Below are 20,785 nucleotides of genomic sequence, written 5' to 3' on the forward strand. Positions count from 1 at the left end.
TTGGGAGAGATGAGACTCTTGCTATGGAGGAAGCATGGGAAGATGAGAAAGATGGTGGGTGCTGATAGGGCCTGGAATTTGGTGTGGGCAGGTTTTGAGTAACAAGAAGGGATAACATCACCTAGCCTTCTGTGCTGTCAGCCAGCCTGGGTTTCTGACCATTCCCAGTATCCCCAGGTTATAAGAAGGCAGTCGCTACAAAAACCCATGTAAAAATATTTATCAATGTATTTATCAGTATTGGCTGCAGGAAACTAGACTACATTAATCAGGGTGAATTCAGCTCTAGGAGATGCTTTCATTGACATTTCAGGGATAAATAGCTGACATGGCCGGAACCCAAATTCCCCTGGGGCCTTTGTTAACCAAATGAGCACAGGTTCTGTCCTGTCAGGAGCTTCTGCAGCCTTGGCTAGACCAGACAGGGATCCATTCCAGGCTCTAGCCCCTAGCTGTGTCCTCCAGAATCCATAAGCCTGTCAGTGGACCTGGGGCCCCAGCGCTTTCATGCTTTCACAACCAGCACCCCTCTTTGCCTTGGGTTTTGGGCTACAAAACAGCCAAAACTAAACAGTCCAGGACCACTCAGACATGGCCTTCCCAGTGGCCTCTCTTCTCAGGAAACTGTCACTCTCAGAGTCCACTCTGAGCTTTGCAGCCCCTGGGCAACAGAAGGTTACAGGAGGATTATCAAAGGATTAGGGGGCTCTGCTGAGTGAGCATGTACAGGGTGTTTCTGCCAGAGTGATTTTTCTGAAACAGTCCTGATCATGCCACCCCCCTATAACTCCATGTCTCCTACAGCTGTGTTTGAAAAGTGTCACCCAACCATCCCCTGCATCAAACTCACCCTGGGAAGGGAGGGATTATTAACATGCAGACTCCTGGGTCCACTCTCTGGCCATTGAATCTGAATTTCTGCACGTAGGGTTCAGGAGCCTACAGTTAAAACAAGCTCTCCTTGTGATTTTATGTTCATGAAAGTGTAAGAGCCAAGGTACACCACAGGATAAAGTCCAAATGGCTTAACATGGTGTACAAGGTGCACCAGCACATAGCTTAACCTGTTTCTATCTTCCCTGGAAGCACCTACCAAACCCACATCTCCCCACTTCTAGCCATACTGATACATCTTGGAGAACTTGCCAGGGTCTCTCTATCACTCCCATGCTACCCCCATTCTTAGTGTACTCTCTCTACCATTTCCCCCCACCCTTACTCTTCCCCCTTGTTATTCTTTTAGTCTTCTTAACAATGAGTTTAGTGATCATCTCCTTTGGATCAGGCATACCTCTACTTCCTCCCTCTTAGTGAAACTCACCCTGAATCATAACACCGGGTATCTGCCTTTCTCCCTATTGGACATTGAGCCCTGCAAGACTGGGAACTGTGTCTTGTGCTTGGTTTCTCCGTGCTTACTATGCTTCTTGACCCATAGTAGGGGCTCAGAAACAGTTGAGAGCTAACAAAGGTCTTCAATTAGAGACACCAGAGCTTTGAGTCTATTTGGGTTGAGCACGTCTTCTTAACAAAACCTGAATATTGATGGTTTTTAAATTCTGGTCTCTAAAGGACAATAAGATTAATAAAGAAGAAATAAACCCAAGATATGAGATTAACTGTGTACATTTAACTAAAGATTAAGTTAGGTATAACATACGGAACAAATTACAAATAGAGGTACCACCACAGTGTGGCCCTGTTCTAACTCTGCAGAGCCACCCACCTGAGGCTGGGGTTGGACTGGTGAGAGTGGCAGATGGGTGGGCTACCACTGGGAGTGGGGGAACCCAGGACCTGAAACTAAAACATGTACCTCACCCCAGGACTTTCAAGGAGAAAGGAGAGAGGTCTGAGTGGGCATTTGTCGGTGTACTAAGGGTCAGTGCTCCTAAGATCAAGTAACAACCATACCAAGTCTTAAAGGTAGGAATTAGGGTAGAGGCCACAAACAACACCATCAGTGAGGGTCAGGGGTCAGACAAAAACTGGGCCAAGCATGGGGAAGAGTTTGGGAAAGGTATAGCTGGTATGCTCCCATCAGCTCTTGGGAGGCTTGGCAGGCTCTGCCATGAGGCTTTATAATGAAGGCCTTGTTTTGGGCTGTCAACCAGAGGGAAGTTGTGGGTGCTGGTGAGTGTTCATGGCAACAGATACCTGTGGAAGGGTGGCACGTGGGCATGGTAGGCAGGAAGTCCTTGATAAGATTCTTCCCAGCCTCCTCTCTCTGCTATTAACCAAGGCTTTTGTGGCTTAAAAACAGGCCAGCACCCCTCCCTCTGCTCTGGTCAACCATATGTAGCCCCCTTTTCATCTCTTGCTCTCCCAAAATGAACTCAGATCATGAAATGGTGCACCCATGAGTTTGCACATTTGAAACTTTATTAACACCCCTGAAGTTCTTTCTTTTTGCAGAGGCCTCTGATAGAAGATGCAGTTTCCCTAAACAGCCAGCTCCTGTTACTTTGGCAGACCTTTCAACCTTAGCCTGACAAGAAGCTTGTGTCCGCCTCCCTGCATTAACTGAGTCTTTTTTCAGAATCCCAGGGTGTGTCAGCAGCAGTGTGTGTATTCCAAATGGCTCACTGTGCATGTTTCTCTAGCTTTCTTACATCCTTTTGTTTTATTATTTCCAGCTTGGCCCGTATTTGCCATTTTTTTCCACTTAATCAAAAGGTCGAATGAAAGAATGTTTATTCATCAGATTTCCATGGAACCATGCCAATAGGGAGTATCATGAAGGCGAGTTGTCCTGGCTCCCCACCTCCATCCTGGCCCTGCTGCTCTCTGCTTCGCTGTGTATGCACAACCCCACGGGTGCCTGCCTCCAGGTGGGAATGGCCACTCTCCGGCTCTCCGCATATGGCTTCAGCATTGTTTCAACCCCCTTCTCCATCCTACCTTGCTGTTACAGTTCCAAGATTTGTTTCTCACTAGCGTTTTAGGCCCTGCAACCACACTGTGTTTTTGAGAGAGAGTCTGACATGTATACGCAGTACATGCCATTTGGCCTTTGCTTGATACATGTCTGCTTCTCTGCTGTTCTTTTTAATTAAAAGGGAAAGAGGTATGTATACGAGCTGGAGCAGGACTGGGGCCGTTAAAACTTGAGCCTGGTCCTGGCTCTGGCATTGAGTTTCCCGCTGACCTCAGGCAAGTTCCCTAAACCTTGGCTTTTTTACTGGCTTTAATGAGGAGTCCGGCTGTTTCTTGGAAAACATGTTAAATATGTTGAAAATGCTAAATATTGAAAATACTTTCTCAGCTGCATCTTTTGGCAAATTCCAGATTCCTTTCTATCCCTCTTTGGTTTTGCAAGGTCCAAGGTCAGATATCCTAGTTTCCCTCTGCCTAAGCCTCTTCAGTTAGCTGGCCCAGTTTTCATGGAAATAGGAATATGAGGCATAGACATTCATTAACTGTAGCTGTTAAAATTCCCAAGCAAATCCAAGTAGAATGTGGTTATGAAAGCCAAGGCCTGTTGCCAAAGAAAGATGTATGTATGTGTGTGTGCGCGTGTGTGTGTGTGCATGCACGCGCGTGCGTGCATTGTGGGATATGTGCTTGTTATATAACTTCTGATCCTTGATCCCTGGATGTTATCCAGTGAGTAGCTGGTTGGATTTGGGGCTTAACATGGCTTGGGAGCTGTTTGGAGCCTTGGTGGGAACTAGATGACTCTGTGTTGTCTCAATCCTGCTGTGTAAATAGTCTCTTCTCCTGATTCATCTGCCACAGCCCAGCTGCTTTTCGGCTCCAGTGATCCTGCTTACTGAGTCTCCCAGAGACAGAGATCTGAATGGTCGGTGAGGAGCCCGTCCCAGGCTGGCAGGAAGGATTCTGGGCACTCTGGGGACATCTTTCATGTCCTGTACCGTAAGATATTTTCCGTGTGGGACTTCCAAGCTTGCTCTGTCAAGGAAATTTAACATCCTCTGCAGCTGCTTGAGTTTCTCTGGAGAGAGCTGTGTGTCCCACCTGAGCTGAGTTCACTTCCCTGTCTAAGCTAAGCTCCTTCCTCAGAGCTGGCCCAGGGCCCATTGCTGCCACCAGCGACAGGGGCCTGCAGGCCTGTTACAGCATTGACTTAGTCTGGAAGGTCATATATCTGGCTGTTGGATGAATAAAAAATAATATTTTCATCCTATCGCTTAAGTTACCCAAGCTCAGCTGCTGTAGCCAGAGACCCTCACTAACTTGGGCCACCTAGTGGTCTGAGGGGAGTGTGCTGCAGTCTTGCTCCACACAAACGCTCAGGGACCCAGAGTCCTTCCATCTTGTGGCTCTGCCATCCTGAGTCCTTGAGGCTGTTTTCATGGTTGAAACTGGGTTACCATAAATCCACATTTCAGATGGCAGAGTTGGGGAAGAGAGCGTGGAGGGGCACTCCTTCTTGGACTTTGCACACATCCTTTCTACTTTGTTCTGCCAGAGAAAACTTAGTGACAAGGCCACACCTTACTATGAGCTTGAGAAATGTAGCTCTTACCTGGGCGACACCACCCACAGAGTTATTACTCTGTTACTGTGGAAGAAGAAAATAATGAATTTGGATGCATAGCTAGCAGCCTCCCTACATTCCATCCTTTTAAATCATTCTGATACTCTGTGAATTGTGAATTCAAAGCCTGTTGTCAGCCAGCTTCGTGGGTGTGTGGCCTGTTTAGTTGCACAGGATTCTACACTCATAGGGCTCTGCATTTGATTTAATGCTCTGTTACTGCCTTCTTGAAAGTCTAATTTTTTTAACAAGGTGACCACATTTTCATTTTGCACTGGGCCCCACGAATTATGTAGCCTGTTCTGTCTGCTCTTTCCCAAATTAACATTTTTATTCTACCCAATTCAGCATTTAATGAAAATGCATTTTGTAGCAAGATACCATGAAAGATCATGTGAGGGATGCAAAGATGAGTAAAATTCAATATCAGAGATTTTGCAGTCCATTAGGGAGATGGGAGAAGTGAAGTAAGTTGTCATTTAGAACAGTTGTGCACATATGGTTGTGAATATTCATGGAAACGAAGGCAGCTTCTGCTTGATGGTGATGTTGGCAGGGGTGGTGGCTGGTGGTGTAAGATATTTGCTCTGGGTAGAATATTTTAATTTTTATTTATATTTATTTAATATATTGTAAAATATTTGTAGAGATGGTATCTTGCCATGTTGCCCAGGCTAGTCGCAAACTTCTGGGCTCAGGTGATTCTCTCAAAGTGCTGGGATTACAGGCATGAGCCACAATGCCCAGCAGGGATATAATATTTTTAAAGGAACCATTTCAGGCATATAAAAATATAGAGAATAATCTTAAAAATACCTGTGTGCCCACTACTTTTTTTGTCAATTCTTAAGGTATTGCTATGTTTGTGTCACGTATTTTTAAGAAATTTAAATATTACAGATACAGTTGAGCCTCCTTTGTAACTCTCTCTGATCTCATCCCCTTCTTTCCCCACCTAGGAATAGACCATCACTTTCTGAATTTGGTGTTTATAATCCTCATGCATGTCACAGTATTTTTTTGTTTACTATATACACATGTATCTATAATATTTAGTATTTTACATGTTTTAAATTTTATAAAAATTGCACCATACTTCACTTACTAATTCAGAAAATACCTTATTTTTAAAATAATTTCAACCTCTATTTTACATTTAAAAAGTTTATATGCAGGTTTATTACATGGGTGTATTGTGTGATGCTGAGGCTTAGGGTATGATTGATCACATCACCCACGTGGTGAGCATAGTATCCAATAGTTAGTTTTTCAACCCTTTCTCCCTTCCCTCCCTGCCCCCTGTAGTAGTGTCTATTATTATTATTGCCATCTTTATGTCTGTGAGTACCCAATGTTTAGCTCCCACTTATAAGTGAGAACATGTGGTATTTGGTTTTCTGTTCCTTTTTAATTTTCTTAGGATATTGGCCTTCAGCTGCATTCATGTTGCTGCAGAGGACATGGTTTTGTTCTTTTTTACGGCTTCGTAGTATTCCATGGTGTATGTGTGTGTGTGTGTGTGTGTGTGTGTGTGTGTATATATATCTATATATCTCACATTTTCTTTATCCAGTCTACTGTTGATGGGCATCTAGGTTGATTCCATGTCTTTGCTATTATAAATAGTGCTGCAGTGAACATATGTGTGCATGTGTCTTTTTGGTACAATGACTCATTTTCTTTTGAGAAATAAATCATTCTGGATGATTTATTGGGATTGCTGGGTCAAATGGTAGTTCCAAGTTCTTTGAGAAATCCACAGTTGCTGAACTAACTTACGCTCCCACCAATGGTGTACAAGCATTCCCTTTTTTCCTGTCTCAACAGCATTTATTGTTTTTTGACTTTGTAATGATAGCCATTCTGACTGGTGCAAGATGGCATCTACTTGTGATTTCGATTTGCATTTCTCTGATGATTAGGGATATTGAACATTCTTCACGTGTTTGTTGGCTGCTTGTATGTCTTGAGAAATCTGTTCATGTCTTTTGCTCACTTTTTAATGGAATTGGTTTTTGCTTGCTGAATTAAGTTCCTTATAAGTTCTGTGTATTAGACTTTTGTCAGATGCATAGTTTGTGAATTTTTTTGCCCATTCTGTAGGTTGTCTGTTTACTCTGCTGACAGTTTCTTTTGCTGTATAGATGTTCTTTAATTTAATTAGACCTCACTTGCCAATTTTTGTTTTTGTTGCAATTGCTTTTGAGGACTTAGTTATAAGTTATTTCCCAAAGCCAAAGTCCAGAATGGTGTTTCCCAGGTAGGAAGTACTTTATTGAGTAATTGCTATGGCCAAATACTGTTTTAGACATTGGAGATACAGCCATAAAAAAATAAATGAAAATTTCTCCTCTGTATTCCAGAGGGGCAGAGAGACAATAAGCAAGATAAATAAGTAAAAACATGTGGTATGTGACAAAATGACAACTACTAACAATGTAAGAAAAAGCAGAGAAGGGAATGTAACATGAGGATGGCAGTAGAGGAAATCAAAGTTTTCCTCAGAATGACCATGGAAGATCTTGCTGCCATTATATATTTTTAGTAACATTATATTTTGAGACTTACCCATCTGTAGTTCATTTTTGTTACTACATAGCATCCATTGCATGAACAGGTCATACTTTATTTACTCATTTTCTCTTGATTAGCATTCAGATTGTTTTTAATATTTTGCTTTTATAAACAAGCTTGCAAGAAACACACCTGAGCATATCCTCCTGTGCACATGTCCAGTTTCTCTAAGACAGAGTAGACCTAGGAGAAAGGTTTAGGTTGGTGGACATGTACATCTTTAACTTTACTAGATGTTGTCAAATCCTGTCCAAACTGGTCCTATCCATGGACACTCTGCAGTAAATAGTTATCATAGCAGACCCAAAGCTGCTGTTTTCAGAAGGGCCTGCTTGCAAGGCTAACCCTTAGCTGGCATCTGGGAACTTGGGTTTCTGGAGTGTTCTTATTGTTCTTTAATGGATAAGCATGGTTTACTGTGCCTAGACTGTGGAAACAATGTGGTTCATGCTGAGCCCTTCCTTTCCTTCTGGGAGTCTGGAATTTTGAAACATGCTAGTTAAAGTGTGCTTATGTGACACAATAAAAACCTTGGGTGCCAAGTCTCTAATGGGCTTCCCTGGGCAGAAGCATCACACACCCGTTGCCGCATTTTCACCACTGGGAAATGAATGTACTCTATGTGATCCCTCATGGGAGGGGAAAGCATACAGGAGCCTGTGCATGGATCCCACCAGATCTTTTCCATGTTTTCTTCCCTTATGATCTGGCTGTGTATTCTTACTCCATTGCTGTAATACATCTTAGCCATAAGTACACTTATATGCTGAATCTTCTAAGTCCCTCTAGCATATCTCTGAACATGTCTTGTGAGTCCCTCTAGTATATGCATCTCTGAACATAAGGGTGGTCTTGGGGACCCTCTTCACACATGCCCACTAGTAGTGAGAGTTCCCAATTCTCCATGATGATGACAGATTTGGTAGCATTCATCTTTCTGATTTTTGCCAACCTAATAGGTGTGAAATAGTATCCCATTGTTATTTGGATTTTTATTTCCTTGATTACTAGTGAGGCTGTGCATCTTTTCACATGCTTAGTGACTATTTGAGTTTCCCCTTCTGTGAAGTGTCTATTTGTATTCTTTGCTAATTTGTCTTTTGGGTTATTTGTCTTTTTTACATCTATCAGAATACTAATTATTTGTTCATTATGTACACTGAAAATAATTTCTTCCTGTCTGCAGTCTGTCTTTATTTTTTAGAGTGTGGTTTGTTTTGTGGAGGTTTTTCATTTTAATGTACTCAAATTAATAAATCTTTTCCCCTACAGGGTGTGTGTGTGTGTGTGTATGTGTGTGCGCACACGCGCATGTTTTGTTATGTGTCTTTGGAGAGGCTGTATGGAGTAGTGAGTAAGAATATAAGCTCTGGAGCCAGACCATGTGGGTTTAAATCCCAGCCCCATGGCTTACTGTGCAGTTTCGGTCAAGTTTACCTCTTTGGGTTTCCATTCATTCATCTGTTAAATGGAGATAATCATAGTTCCTGCCTATTACGTAGCTGTAAGGATTATGTAATTAAATATATAAAGTGCTTAAAACAGTCCCTGGCACATAGTTGACTCATGAGAGCCATGAGTCCCTGGCACTCATTAGGTGTTAGCAACCAACATTATTAAGAAAACTTTTCTTATCTCAACATGATGAAAACAGTATCTTATATTTTCTTCTAATGATTTTCCACTTTGGTTTTCAAAAGTGGTCTTGGGTACTCTTCCTTTCCCTCTTCTGTTTCCTTTCTTTCTGAGTAAATCATTCTTAAGGCTCTTAGGTGTTAGGGAGCTGGGTAGGTACCCAGGTAGGGCTCAGGGGAGCCTCAGGGGCTATGAGCAGGTGTAAGAGCCCAGGCGAGGCAAGGAGGGCGTCCATGTAGGAAGGTGGAAACCAGACCCCAGGCAGGGTGAGGAGGGTATCTGTGTGCTGGAGTGGCCCAGGGTGGGGAGTCAGAGCCTGAGCAGGGGGAGGAAAGGGTGGGTGTCAGAACCCTGGTAGTGTCAGGTGAGATTCTTGTTGGGGAAGGTAGGCAGGATCACAGTGGTGGAGATGGGAGATGTGTTATATCCAGAGGGATCGATCATATAAGTAATGTGTGTATAAATATATTAAAGATATTGGGACCCAATTTTTCAGGGAAGGGAGCTGCAAATGTGGAAGGAAAAAATGAAAGTAAATGCTGTGATGTTGTATTGGAATCGGAGGTATCATCATAACCTCATGATTGTTGATGTATACATTAATATATAGAGAAATAAATATAGATATGACTGCATGTATATCTATTTCTATGCATATGTACATACATACATACATATTCTCTAATTGTCCACTAAGAGAGCCTAGATGTTGGCTTCTGAATAGTATGTTCCCTAAAAAGAACCAGGGCCCTTGGGGAAATGGGTGAGATAAACCTGGAATATCTTGTTGTGCCAGAAAGCAGGTAAGTGCTCAAAGAATTATGTGAAACACATCAAAAGGACACAAGAGCCATCTGATGGATTTCTACTAGCTAAGTAAGGGACAAATTGGACATTAAGCTAAATAGTAAAGAATTAAACCCACTGAATATAATAGGAAGCCATGAATTCATAAATAGATACATGTAAATAAAATACTTGTAAATTACAAAGGGAAAGAGAATCATCTTGTGGACGAGAAGCTTGCAGACACCTCCATAATCAAGTGATTAAAGTGAACATCATTAGTAATGGGTCAAGTTGAAATTGCACACCATCTAATAGGATGCAATGGAAAGAACACAGTATTGCTTCTGAGATATTCCTGCCAAAGATACACAACATAAATCTCATTATGAGGAAACATCAGACAGGCCCACATTGAGGCACACTACAAAATAACTGACCTGTCATCGTTAAAAGACTGAGAAGCTGTTCCAAACTAAAGGAGATCAAAAAAACATGCCAACTCAATGCAATGTGTGATTCTGAACTGGATCCTTTGGCTATAAAGGAGGACATTATTGGGATGATTGTTGAGACTTGAATGGGGTCTGAGGATTAGATGGTAGGGATGTTAATTTACTGCTGTTGGTGGCTGTATTGTGATCATGTAGGAGAATGTACTTGTTTGTAGGAAATAAACAAACTATACAAACTATGAGGCTTCAGGTTGGCAGTTTTTGGTCAAACGATTGAAAAATTATATTATACTTGCAACTTTCTTGTAAATTTGTGATTGTTCCACAATTTAAAAATTGTTACATAAAATGACTTCTTATTTTTTAAAAAGAATACTTTAATCCACTTGGAGCTTATCTTTGTGTATGTTGTGAGATAGAACTAACTTAATTTTTTAAATACCTTCATGTAAATAACTAGTTGTTAACACTGAATACAAATTTGAAAAGTGATATTCTAGAGAGAGGGGAGAGAATAGTTAAAGACAGGGACAGGAAAATAAGGGTTGAATTTAGGGGTTTTGTTTGGCTAGACTGTAACTCATATGTGGACTGGTAAGGGGTCAAGCTGGAAGGGTAAGTTGGGGCCAAATCATAAAAGGCCTTTAATGTCAAAGTGAGGATTTTGCACTTAACTCTGCAGTTTATGGGAACCATTGAGAACTTCAGTGAACGATCCTTTTGGGAGGTCTTCCCTACTCCCTCCCACTTCCTGCTAGTTGAGTGTGCTTCTTTTGGGCTCCTATAATGCATTCTTTTGTATTTTCTCAATCTGTCTCTCCTCCTCTTTCCTTCTCCTTCTCTCATCCCCTCTCCCTCCCTTTTCCTACTGCATTGACCTCATCTATTTCTGAGACAGCTTCCCAACCAGAGTGGTGTTAGGGACTCTTATTGTATGTGGCAGTTAGCACAGTGCCTGGCTAATAGTAAGTATTCAATCGTGGTTACCAAACAGACTTCAGGAGATGAATTTTAAGAAGCAGACTGGTATCAGTGGATGTGGGAGAGGCCAGGCCAGGCTTGGAGCTGGAACATCACCCAGACAGGAAGTAGTAATAAAGGCCTCTATCAGAGAAAGGACAGTGGTAAAAGTAAGGCAAAAGGGGTATTTGGGAATGACCTTGTGGTGTTGGAAGCTGTATTTTGGCAAGTGGTAGAATACAGGGGGTGAAGAATGTGGTAGAGAAGGAGTCTGAGGTTTTTTTTTAAGCCTCTCAGGACAGGAGACGAGTCATGCCTACAACTGAAACAGGAAAATTAATCAGTTCAGGATCTCAGAAAGTGAGGACAATTAAAATAACAAAAAGTATAACATTACCTTATAATTGCTTACCATCCTGTAGTTTTCAAAGTTCATCATCTACACCTTTATAGCGATAAATACCACTGAACACTCCAAAATAGGGAATCCTCTCCAAAGCGGGGACTACAAATAAATTGGGACTTCCTGGCTCTTCCCTGACATTTTTGCCCAAGAGCCCGCATTTTAAAAGTGATCAACCTACTGACCTTGCTGTTTTGTTTCTATAGAGCTCCATAGACATTTAGCTGAGGGAACGATCATGAATGTTTGGAGCTGAGCCCTCAGGCTCCTGTTGGTTTAGGTGGAACTTGATGCTGTACCTATAAGACATCTTGTTACATGAAGTGCGGCTGATGGGAGAAGCAGGTAAAAATCCAGGCTCGTTACACCTTCCTGCAGGCTGGCTGCTGTCAGCTGTTGATTTAGTTCAATGAAGATCTAAAATTATAGTTTCTGAGCTTAAAATTGTCCCCATTCTCTGACCTTCAACTTATCTTTCAACATCTGCTGTCCCAGCTAAACTAGAGTTACTTGCAGTTCCTACTATAAAACAGAAAATGTAACAAGTGGTAATTGGGCGGGGGGGGGGGGGGCGCTCCCTAAAAGGCACCTGAAGCTGTCTCTGATGTCCCTTTACATTAATCTGTTTACTTCCTAGAACAGGGGTGGGCACAGTATGGCTTATGAGCCAAACCCAGCCTTGCCCATTCCTTACATGTTGTCTGTAGCTGCTTCCGTGAACCACAGCCAAGCTGAGTAGTTGCAACCAGAGGCTGTATGACTCGCAAAGTCTGAAATAGTCACCATCCAGCCCTTTACAGAAAAAAAAATGTACTGACTGCTGCATTAGAATGTTAACACCGTGAAAGCAGAGCCTGTGTCTTGTTCTCTGCTTTGTCCCCAGAATATGGAGTAGTGGATGCTTTTTCACCTTCTTCTGCACTGTTTCCTCTCTCCCCTCCTTTCCCCCTTACTCCTTTGCTTCTTTGGCAGCTGTAAGAGGATGAACATGGCAATCAGTATTGTTCAAGACCAAAGAGGCTGCCTAGCTCTGGTGGAAAACAAGAATTGCACCAGGGCTAGGCTGTGTGCCTGGAATGCTGTCTGACCAGGTGCTATGCAGTGTCTTATGAATGAAATGTGCCCCCTGAAACTCACCATGACTCAAGACTGTGGGATCTGGCTACAATAATCTGTGGTCTCTTATGAAATGTACTAAAGTATAAAACCAAGAAGGCGGCTTGGGTCTGGGCAAAGCATGTCTCATGAGATGTGCACATCTGAGCCTGGACATCAGGCAGCTGCTCAGGAAGCTGAGTGTGTGTCATGGTAAGCTGCAGGAAGGGCCCTGAGTAGAGTGCCTTGGGGGTCCTCATGCCATTTGTGTCTCATGCTTAAAGTTACAAACGAAGCTAACAAACTGCTAAATAACCACCTTCATAATGCCCTGGGTTCAAATGTCATCTTCATGGCCTCCTTGGAGTTCCACACTGGCCTGTGGTGGTGCACAGCCCACTCTCCCATGGCTCATTCCCCTTTTCTTCCTTCCCCTGTTTTCCCAAGTGGCCTTGTGTGCCATGGGTGGACACTAGCCAGCACAATCCGGGACCAGCCTTGACTCAGCTCACACAGGCCCTAGAAGTGGGCTTTAGTTCATTTGGACAGGTAATTGCAGAGTTCTGGGTCCAGTGGGCATGTCCCCTGGGACCTGTGGATGCTTAGCCCTGGGAGAATGAAGCCACTTAAGGAGGACGGCAGTGGAGTGGGGCTGCAGGGAAGGCTGGATGGCCTACCAAGCCATTGAATTTTTCTGGAATGTGCTTTTCCTTTTCTATTAAAACAGTGGAAACAAAACAATCCCACAAAGGCTTAATTTGTGAGTATTGAGGTATTTTCCAACTCTACAAGCCTATGGCTTTATGAATCTGAAAATTCCAGTACTTATGCTTTCCCCAACTTGACAATCACCTTGGACAAAATGTGGAGCAATCCTCCCCTGTTATCATGAGTCATGAACTGTTAAACTCAGGGCACCTGCTCAGGCATTGAAATGCTGCATTGAGGAAACCAAGCCCCAGGTGGCTGGGGCCCACAGGCTGAGTCCTTCTGGTGCCTGAAACAGCTACCCTACAAGGGTGAGGCTGCTTTATTTCTAGAGGAAAAGCTCCTCCCTTGCCCCATAATCCCCGCAGGCCTGCTGGTGCAGAACTTCCTCCTCACTGGCCACAGTGAAGGTGCCCAGGCTGCCACAGAGACCCTGTGCCCCAAGCCCAGAGCTTTGCTGATGGGTTCTCTGCCCCATTTTTCTCTTCCCATCTCTTCAGGAGAGCTAGAGTGGGCTTTTCACTCAGGTTGAAAGAGATTTCTCTTTTTATCCCAGCTATTCCAAAATCTTGAGCTTCCCAAAGAAGAACTGGAAACTTAGAAATTCTGGCAGCACATCATATGCCTGGAGCATCTCTTGACTGGCCATGTTTTCTGAACTGACTCTTCCATTTCCTCCTCCTTTTCCTCATAAATTTCCCTTATTAACAGACTGGGGCATCTTTCAGTAGAGTCACACATTCTCAGGAGATCTGGGCCTAGCTTCCAGCTTTAACCCTCTTCAAACCCAAGCAAGCTGTGGCTTTGCTGCCTCCTCCTTGCTTTGTGGCTTTTTGTTGTTATTGTTGTTGTTGTTGTTTTTGTTTTTTTTCTGAACAGAGTCTCACTCTGTTGCCAGGCTGGAGTGCAGTGGCACGATCTCAGCTCATTACAACCTCTGCCTCCTGGGTTCAAGCAATTTTCCTGCTTCAGCCTCCTGAGTAGCTGGGATTACAGGCACCCACCACCACACCTGGTTAAATTTTTTTTTTTTTTGTATTTTAGTAGAGACAGGGTTTCACCATGTTGACCAGCTGGTCTCAAACTCCTGAGCTCGGGCAATTCACCTGCCTCAGCCTCCCAAAGTGCTAGGATTAGACGTGAACCACTGTGTCCAGCCTGTGGGTATTTTTAAAGCACGGCATCCTCCTGCTCCACTTGCCCTTTGCTGCTTTTTGGAGGCATCATTTTCTTGGACCCACTTATTTTCTGTCTATTTTTCTTGCTGGGTTTTCATAGTTTGCTAGGTTTTCAGTTTGGTGGGTATTAGTTGAACATATTCTGTGTGCCAGGAGCTGGAAAAAACAGGATGAAAAGACACAGACCTCAGGTGTAGTGGAGATAAAAGGTACACTGAGATTTTTCCTTAAGGGGGTGTGCAGATTTTACCTGCATCCAACTCTATCCAGTTCATGATGCCTTTCCGAAACTCTCACAGCCAAACAGAATGGCTGCTAAACCACCTCCCCTACCCTACGTAGTCTTTTTTTTTTTCTTTTCTTTTCCTAAGCAGCCCCAAAGAGTGTAGTCTTCTTTCCTGTGATATTGTAGTTGCTAATTTAAATTCTGAGACCAGCCAGGGTGCAGCAGTGTGATGCAAGCAGTGTGATGCAAGCAGTGTGCTGGGCTTTCCCAACCTCTATCTTGGCCCTAGCTAAAATGGTCTTACAGTTTTGGTCATTGGTAAGTTAAAAGAAAAAGTCAAAACCAGATGAAGCGGTGGGGCTACCAAATTAGTTGTATAGTCTCTATGGGCAGTTATTTGCCTAGCATCTAGTAGGTGCAAAGTGGCAAGTCAGGAGGTGTGCAGGACTTAAAGTTGTGTAGCCCTTGCCCTCTGTCTGCCTCTAAATGAGCACAGGACCCTTCTTGCTGAAATAAAAATTTTAGCACCTTGTGCTCACTTTCTTCCTCATCCTCTTCTTAGCCACAGTTCCTGGGCCTCAGCATCTCTCCCCTTTCCCTCTTCCTTCACCCCGACTCTGGAGTCTATCCTCAGTATAATGAAAGCACATTTACGAAGAAGCCCATCTCTAGGTCATGGAGGGAGACTGCCCTGGCAAGGAAACCCACTTGTTCTCCTCATCCACAAGTCTTTGGAAACGTTTGGTTCAAAATGATTATTTTCTGAATCTTGGTGAGCATTTATGTGAACTAGATGTCCATGCTCATTCCTTTCTTTTGTTTTTTTCCAGAAGGAGTCTGGCTCTGTCACCCAAGCTAGAGTGCAGTGGCGCGATCTCGGCTCACTGCAACCTCCGCCTCCTGGTTCAAGTGATTCTCCTGCCTCAGCCTCCTGAGTAGCTGGGACTACAGGCATGTGCCACCACGCTCGGCTAATTTTTTGTATTTTTAGAGACAAGGGGTCTCACTGTGTTAGTCAGGATGGTCTCGATCTTCTGACCTCGTGATCTGCCCGCCTCAGCCTCGCTGTGTGCTGGGATTACAGGCGTGAGCCACCACGCCCGGCCTTCATTCCCTTCTAACACCACTGCAGAAGATGCACATGGTAGCACTGCGGAAATGGCACAGCAGCATGTGAATGAGGTCCTGAACTCTTCAAATGGTTACAAAGTCCTGTCGGATCTCAGGTCCAACCAAGGATCAACTCTCACCTGTCCATGCCTCTTTGTCTCCTGTCCTAATTACATCTGTGAGGTAAACACTCAAATAAGTTGGGCAAATAGACATGAAACTTAAAGTCGGTAATACTCAGCTGACAATGGATAATGTTTATAGGCATTACTAGTTGGGTGTTTTCTTCAAACTCTACAAAGACTTGACATGGAACATTAAGACTAGTCCATTCACTTCCAACCTAGTGTTGCAGAATCTTGCCAGAATGAGCAGTCCTGAGGCAATAACACTCACAGAAGTGCATGGGACTGACAAAGAGCTATGCACCCACCTAAAAAATGTCTAAAACTATACTAGGTGGTGCACACCAGGGAGACTGTGGATTAGGACAATTTGTGATGAGTGCATTTGCATTTTATTTTTCCATGAAAATCACACACACGCAGACACACAGACAAACACAGAGAAAAGCAGATCCGCTTGAAATGAGAGCAATATGGAGGCCAAAGCTGCTAGTGGGATGGCCCGGGGTTTCTAACTCTGTGGTCTGGAGAAGAAGGATTTTGTATTTGTTTGGTTTCACCATCAAGTGTTCCGGGTGAGCAAGTCAGTTTCAGTTTCCTTCTGAAAGTGTCTCTTTCTGAATTCGCTGCACGCTCCTAGTGTGTTTGTTTTCTGCTGCAGTGGGGTCATTTATGCTGGCCAGTCCATTTGGATGACCATATGGGCACAGGCTCCTGCACCTCCAGCTGCCCAGAATTCCTCTCTGGCTGCAGGAACGAGCGGTGTGAAAGATCAGTCCTGTGGAATGAGATCACATGGACTCGCGTCATCTTGGTTTTCTGAGATGGTGTGACTACTTTTAGATTTCAAAAGCTAAACAGTTGTCAATCAGTCTCTGAAGGGCACTCAGCTGAGGGCACTGTGATTCCGTCAGATCACCTGGGTTATGGGCCATCTTTCTCTCTTTCTCTATGAAATCTATGAATCAGGTCACCCTGGTTCTAAGATCCAGGCATTTGTTACAAAGACTCACACATATGAGATGTGTGCATACATGCTTACATCCTGGAGGGAAGCTACATCCATGGTGCTGTTTCCAAGGGCTCTTATGGGGTCTTTGGGGGCTTTTTTTAGCTTAAGAAAGTTACCATTATCTTAAAAGCCAAGAAATCCTGATTTAGGTCAGCCCTGAGGTACAGAATTCCCTTGACCACTTCCTGTAGGGGTGGCTCTGGGAAGCTTGAAAATGTGACTGGGGGAGGGGAAAGATGAGAGCTGGAAGGCAGGATATTAGGCTCCAGATCAAAGCTTGTACTTTGATTAACAAAGGTGTCCATGTTCCTTGAGAAGTGGACACCAAGGTGACCTTTTTAACTGGAGACACACTGTCTCCAGCTACAAAGTGTGGGTTGAATTCCTGAACGAATGCCTGCTGTGGGGTTGGGGTAGTGTGGGTGAGGAGGGGATTGGACAAAGGCCTGACCAGTCTAGATGAAATGTGGTTTATCCCGTTATCTGATTTAAAATCACCTATCCCCTTAAGAGGATGACTAATACAGTACTTAGGGCTGAGAACAGGATTTGAGGTGGTGCGAGGATCCCCATCAAGGCTGAGGGTACTTCAGAAACTTCTGAAACTAATTGAAAGATACAAATTATATGGGGGAACTGGAACAGTGTAAGAATAAGGATTAGAAATTGATCTGAGTTGTTCCTAATTTGGGAATGCACATGCGATGGTCACACAATTTAACCTATTTAGGATGTTTCTAAGTTGTCTGATCATCTGTCACCTACTTAATTTATTAAAACCTTGACCCTCACCAGTTTTAACAACAGAGTGTAAGATTGCATAAGACCTTATCCCAAAACATGTTTTCCAAGATGGAGTCCTTTGTAGAGTAAAAATGTTCTTGATAATCTAACATGCTGATTTCTAGATAAATATCCGTGTGGTCCTGGCTCACAATTTGGAGTTGTCAAGCCAACAGCCGGATGAACTTCCTGAAGTTCTCACATTTGCTTAGGAGCAAGTAGTAAATTCTCTCTAGAACTTCTTGAGAGAAATTACCTTTTTCTTGTTTGAAGGGTACTTTAAAGGAAATTATTTTGAGGTGGTATAATGTAAACAATAATATAATTACTATTTATTTCATGACAGACCTATACAATGCTATATGAAAGAATTTTTGCAAACCTTTGTAAAGATAGTATGTTGTAAAGTCAGAATTAGGTTTGGATGAAAATTATCATTAAAATATGCCAATAAGTGTGTTGCAGGTTTTCTAATCTTTGTGAACAAAAATGTAAAAAACACAATAGAAAAATGATCTCACCCAATAAGGAGTAAAAGTTTGGAATTAACTGTTGTAGATCATAGAACATCAGCACCCCTGATGTTCTGCCTGGCCCAGAGGTGATGTGGGATTAGTCCTTTAAGAGCGAACATGCAGGAAGGGGTGGGGAGACCACTGGGTAATTCTGGGAAACAATTTTGCTACCCAATTATATCTTCTGAGTTATAGAGTTATAAAAAGGATTCATGACTGCAAGTGGTTTTCAAAAATAATTTTCAACTGATGTCAACAGCAATCACCAGATCTATAAATGGGAATCAGTGGCTGGAAGATCTCAGTAAAAGCAACCTTTCCCTATCTAAAGGAGCCTTTACTTAGGCATTTCTGGGCCCTCTGGCAGGTAAGGGGTGGGAAGACAAAGTCAATTTTGCCAAGTAGCCATTAGGTCTCTGCTGGTCAAGAGGAAGCAAAAAAATTCATCACAAGCACTGCTTTGGACAGCAGTGTTTCAATAATTAGCTGTATTTGGTTTTTCTTGCAATCAAGAAACTGGGCAGAATAAAAACTTTATGGGGGAAATAAGGCTTTTGCATATCCTTGCTTCCTGATTTGATTTGATTTACTCTCCAGGTAAGTCAGAAGAGAGTGGCTAATTCATCCCTCTAGAGTCCCAGGGTTAAGCCAAGGCATTGGGATGCTGGTACTTGCTCTAGCTCTCTCCTTCTTGGGTGGTGTGCTCTTTACTTGGGCACTGTGTCAGGGCAGGAACCTGCAAGCACCTATTCCAAGAGTTGTCACAAGCCAGGAGACATACCTCTTATTGCTTCTTTCTCCATCTTCTTGATTTTTTGTAAAGAGCTAAGAGGCTCTTTCCTACAACAGGTGCTATTCCTTGATCTAACCAAATGTGTCTGCCACTGAAAGGATATGCCAATTAAGCCTCTTCCTTTGAAACTCAAACACATGTCCAGACATAGATGTCAAGCAGCCAAAACATTCTAATATTCTCTATTACCTTCTCTGCTCCTTATTCCCCAAATCCAAGCTTTTCTGCTGTAAGGAAAAACATGGGAAAGTTCTTTTCAAAAATGCTCTCCCATACTATCCAAATGGTTTCCTGATTACAACAGGAACCCCTACAGCTACTGAATGAAAAGTTCTTCAGCACAGAACAGGGGGACAGTGGCAGGGACTTAGCAAGGATGTGATGAGGATGTGGTGGGGACTTGGTAGGGACCATGGTATGGGTGGGACTCTTTGTAGGAGGCATATCTGAGGCCTTGAAGCAACTCAAGCCCAATGAACCAGCTGGGCTCTGAGCCGAGGAGCTGCCTCAAGCTGTGGACTGCGTAAGCAGCAGGGGTACCTGGGCTTGTTGGCTGGCTCCAGCAGCTCGAGGGTGCAAAGGGAGGTCGTGAATTTCATTCTGCTGTTTAGCAAAATTTACAAATACCTAGAAGTAAGAGAAGAGCAAGATTAGGTAGATATTTCCAAGAAAACAGCACCCTACACCCACCTACCCACTTTGCTCTCTATTTTCCACAGTTCACATACAGCCCAGCTGGTATGGCTTGTGTCCTTCCCGGGGGAGGCTGGCCCACCCACGGAAGCCTGGCCACCAGTGCCCTGGTCAGAGCTATCTTCTTAGACTAGACTCCCGAGTGATGCCACAGGAGTTCCTGCTGGAGGACTCAAGGGACTTTGGCACCAGACATTGGGGTAATGAAGGCAAGGCAGATTCTCAGCTAGCGCATCCTAATCCTCTAACTAAAAAAAGAAAAAAAAGTCATTGATCCCTGTTTGGCTCCTCGTTGAGTGTGCATGTGGCCCAGACTCCTGCTCGTGCCTTCCCCTGCTTAATGCTGATGAGAAGGTGTGGGTGAGCCAGCTCCTCAGGGGTTAAATGGAGACTTCCCTGTTTCCATTTTCCTTGCTTTACTTAACTTTCTTTAAAGATGTTTATTTTAAAACAAACATATATAAAAACACAAAACCCAGAAACAACCCAAATGTCCATCAATGAATGAACAGATGGATGAACAAAATGTAGCACATATACATACAAAGGAATATTATTCAGCCTGGAAAAGGAAGGAAATTCTGGCATGTGATATAACACGGATGAACCTTGAGGATATTATGCTAAGTCCTCACATAATAAGCCAGACACAAAAGGACAAATACTGTATGATTCCACTTATATGAGGTATCTATAGTAGTCAGAGCCTTAGAGACAGAAAGTAGAACAGAGTTGCCAAGGGCGAGGGGGGCAGGAAGTGGCGAGTTAGTGTTTAACGGGCACAGATTTTCACTGAAGCAAGATGAAAGAGTTCTATCGGGGATGGTGGTAATGGTTGCACAACAATGTAAATGTACTTAATACCACTGCACTGTGCACGTAAACATGGTTGACATGGTCAATTTTATGTTATATTTTACCGCAATAAAAAATGTGATTACATCTTAAAAAACCACACACGGAATGCACATTTATCAAAACTCACTAAACTGTACATTTAAAATTGGTGTTTTTGTTTTGTTTTGCTTTTTTGAGACAGGGGCTTGCTCTGTCACTCAGACTAGAGTGCAGTGGTATGAACACAGTTCATGTCAGCCTTGACCTCCTGGGCTCCAGCAATATTTCTGCCTCAACCTCCCATGTAGCTGGGACCACAGGCATGCAACACCATGCCTGGCTAATTTTCTGATTTTTTTTGTAGAGACGAGGTCTCACTTTGTTGCATGGGCCCGT

The 20,785-nt window shown here is 43.3% G+C and overlaps 1 protein-coding gene across 1 annotated transcript in view; it reads right to left on the reverse strand.

The window, feature by feature from the left end:
• Positions 1-16,125: 16,125 nt before the first annotated feature.
• Positions 16,126-20,785, reverse strand: part of ABCA4 (ATP binding cassette subfamily A member 4) — a 128,464-nt gene continuing 123,804 nt past the window's right edge. Inside the window, exons 49-50 of the mRNA XM_025385846.1 lie at positions 19,400-19,486; positions 16,126-16,534 (exon numbers count right to left, since the gene is read on the reverse strand). Coding sequence (XP_025241631.1) covers positions 16,529-16,534; positions 19,400-19,486 — 93 coding nt within the window. The 3' untranslated portion in view covers positions 16,126-16,528. The remainder of the gene's footprint in view (positions 16,535-19,399; positions 19,487-20,785) is intronic.

The sequence above is a fragment of the Theropithecus gelada genome, chromosome 1, assembly GCF_003255815.1.
Source record: "Theropithecus gelada isolate Dixy chromosome 1, Tgel_1.0, whole genome shotgun sequence".
Taxonomy (NCBI): domain Eukaryota; kingdom Metazoa; phylum Chordata; class Mammalia; order Primates; family Cercopithecidae; genus Theropithecus; species Theropithecus gelada.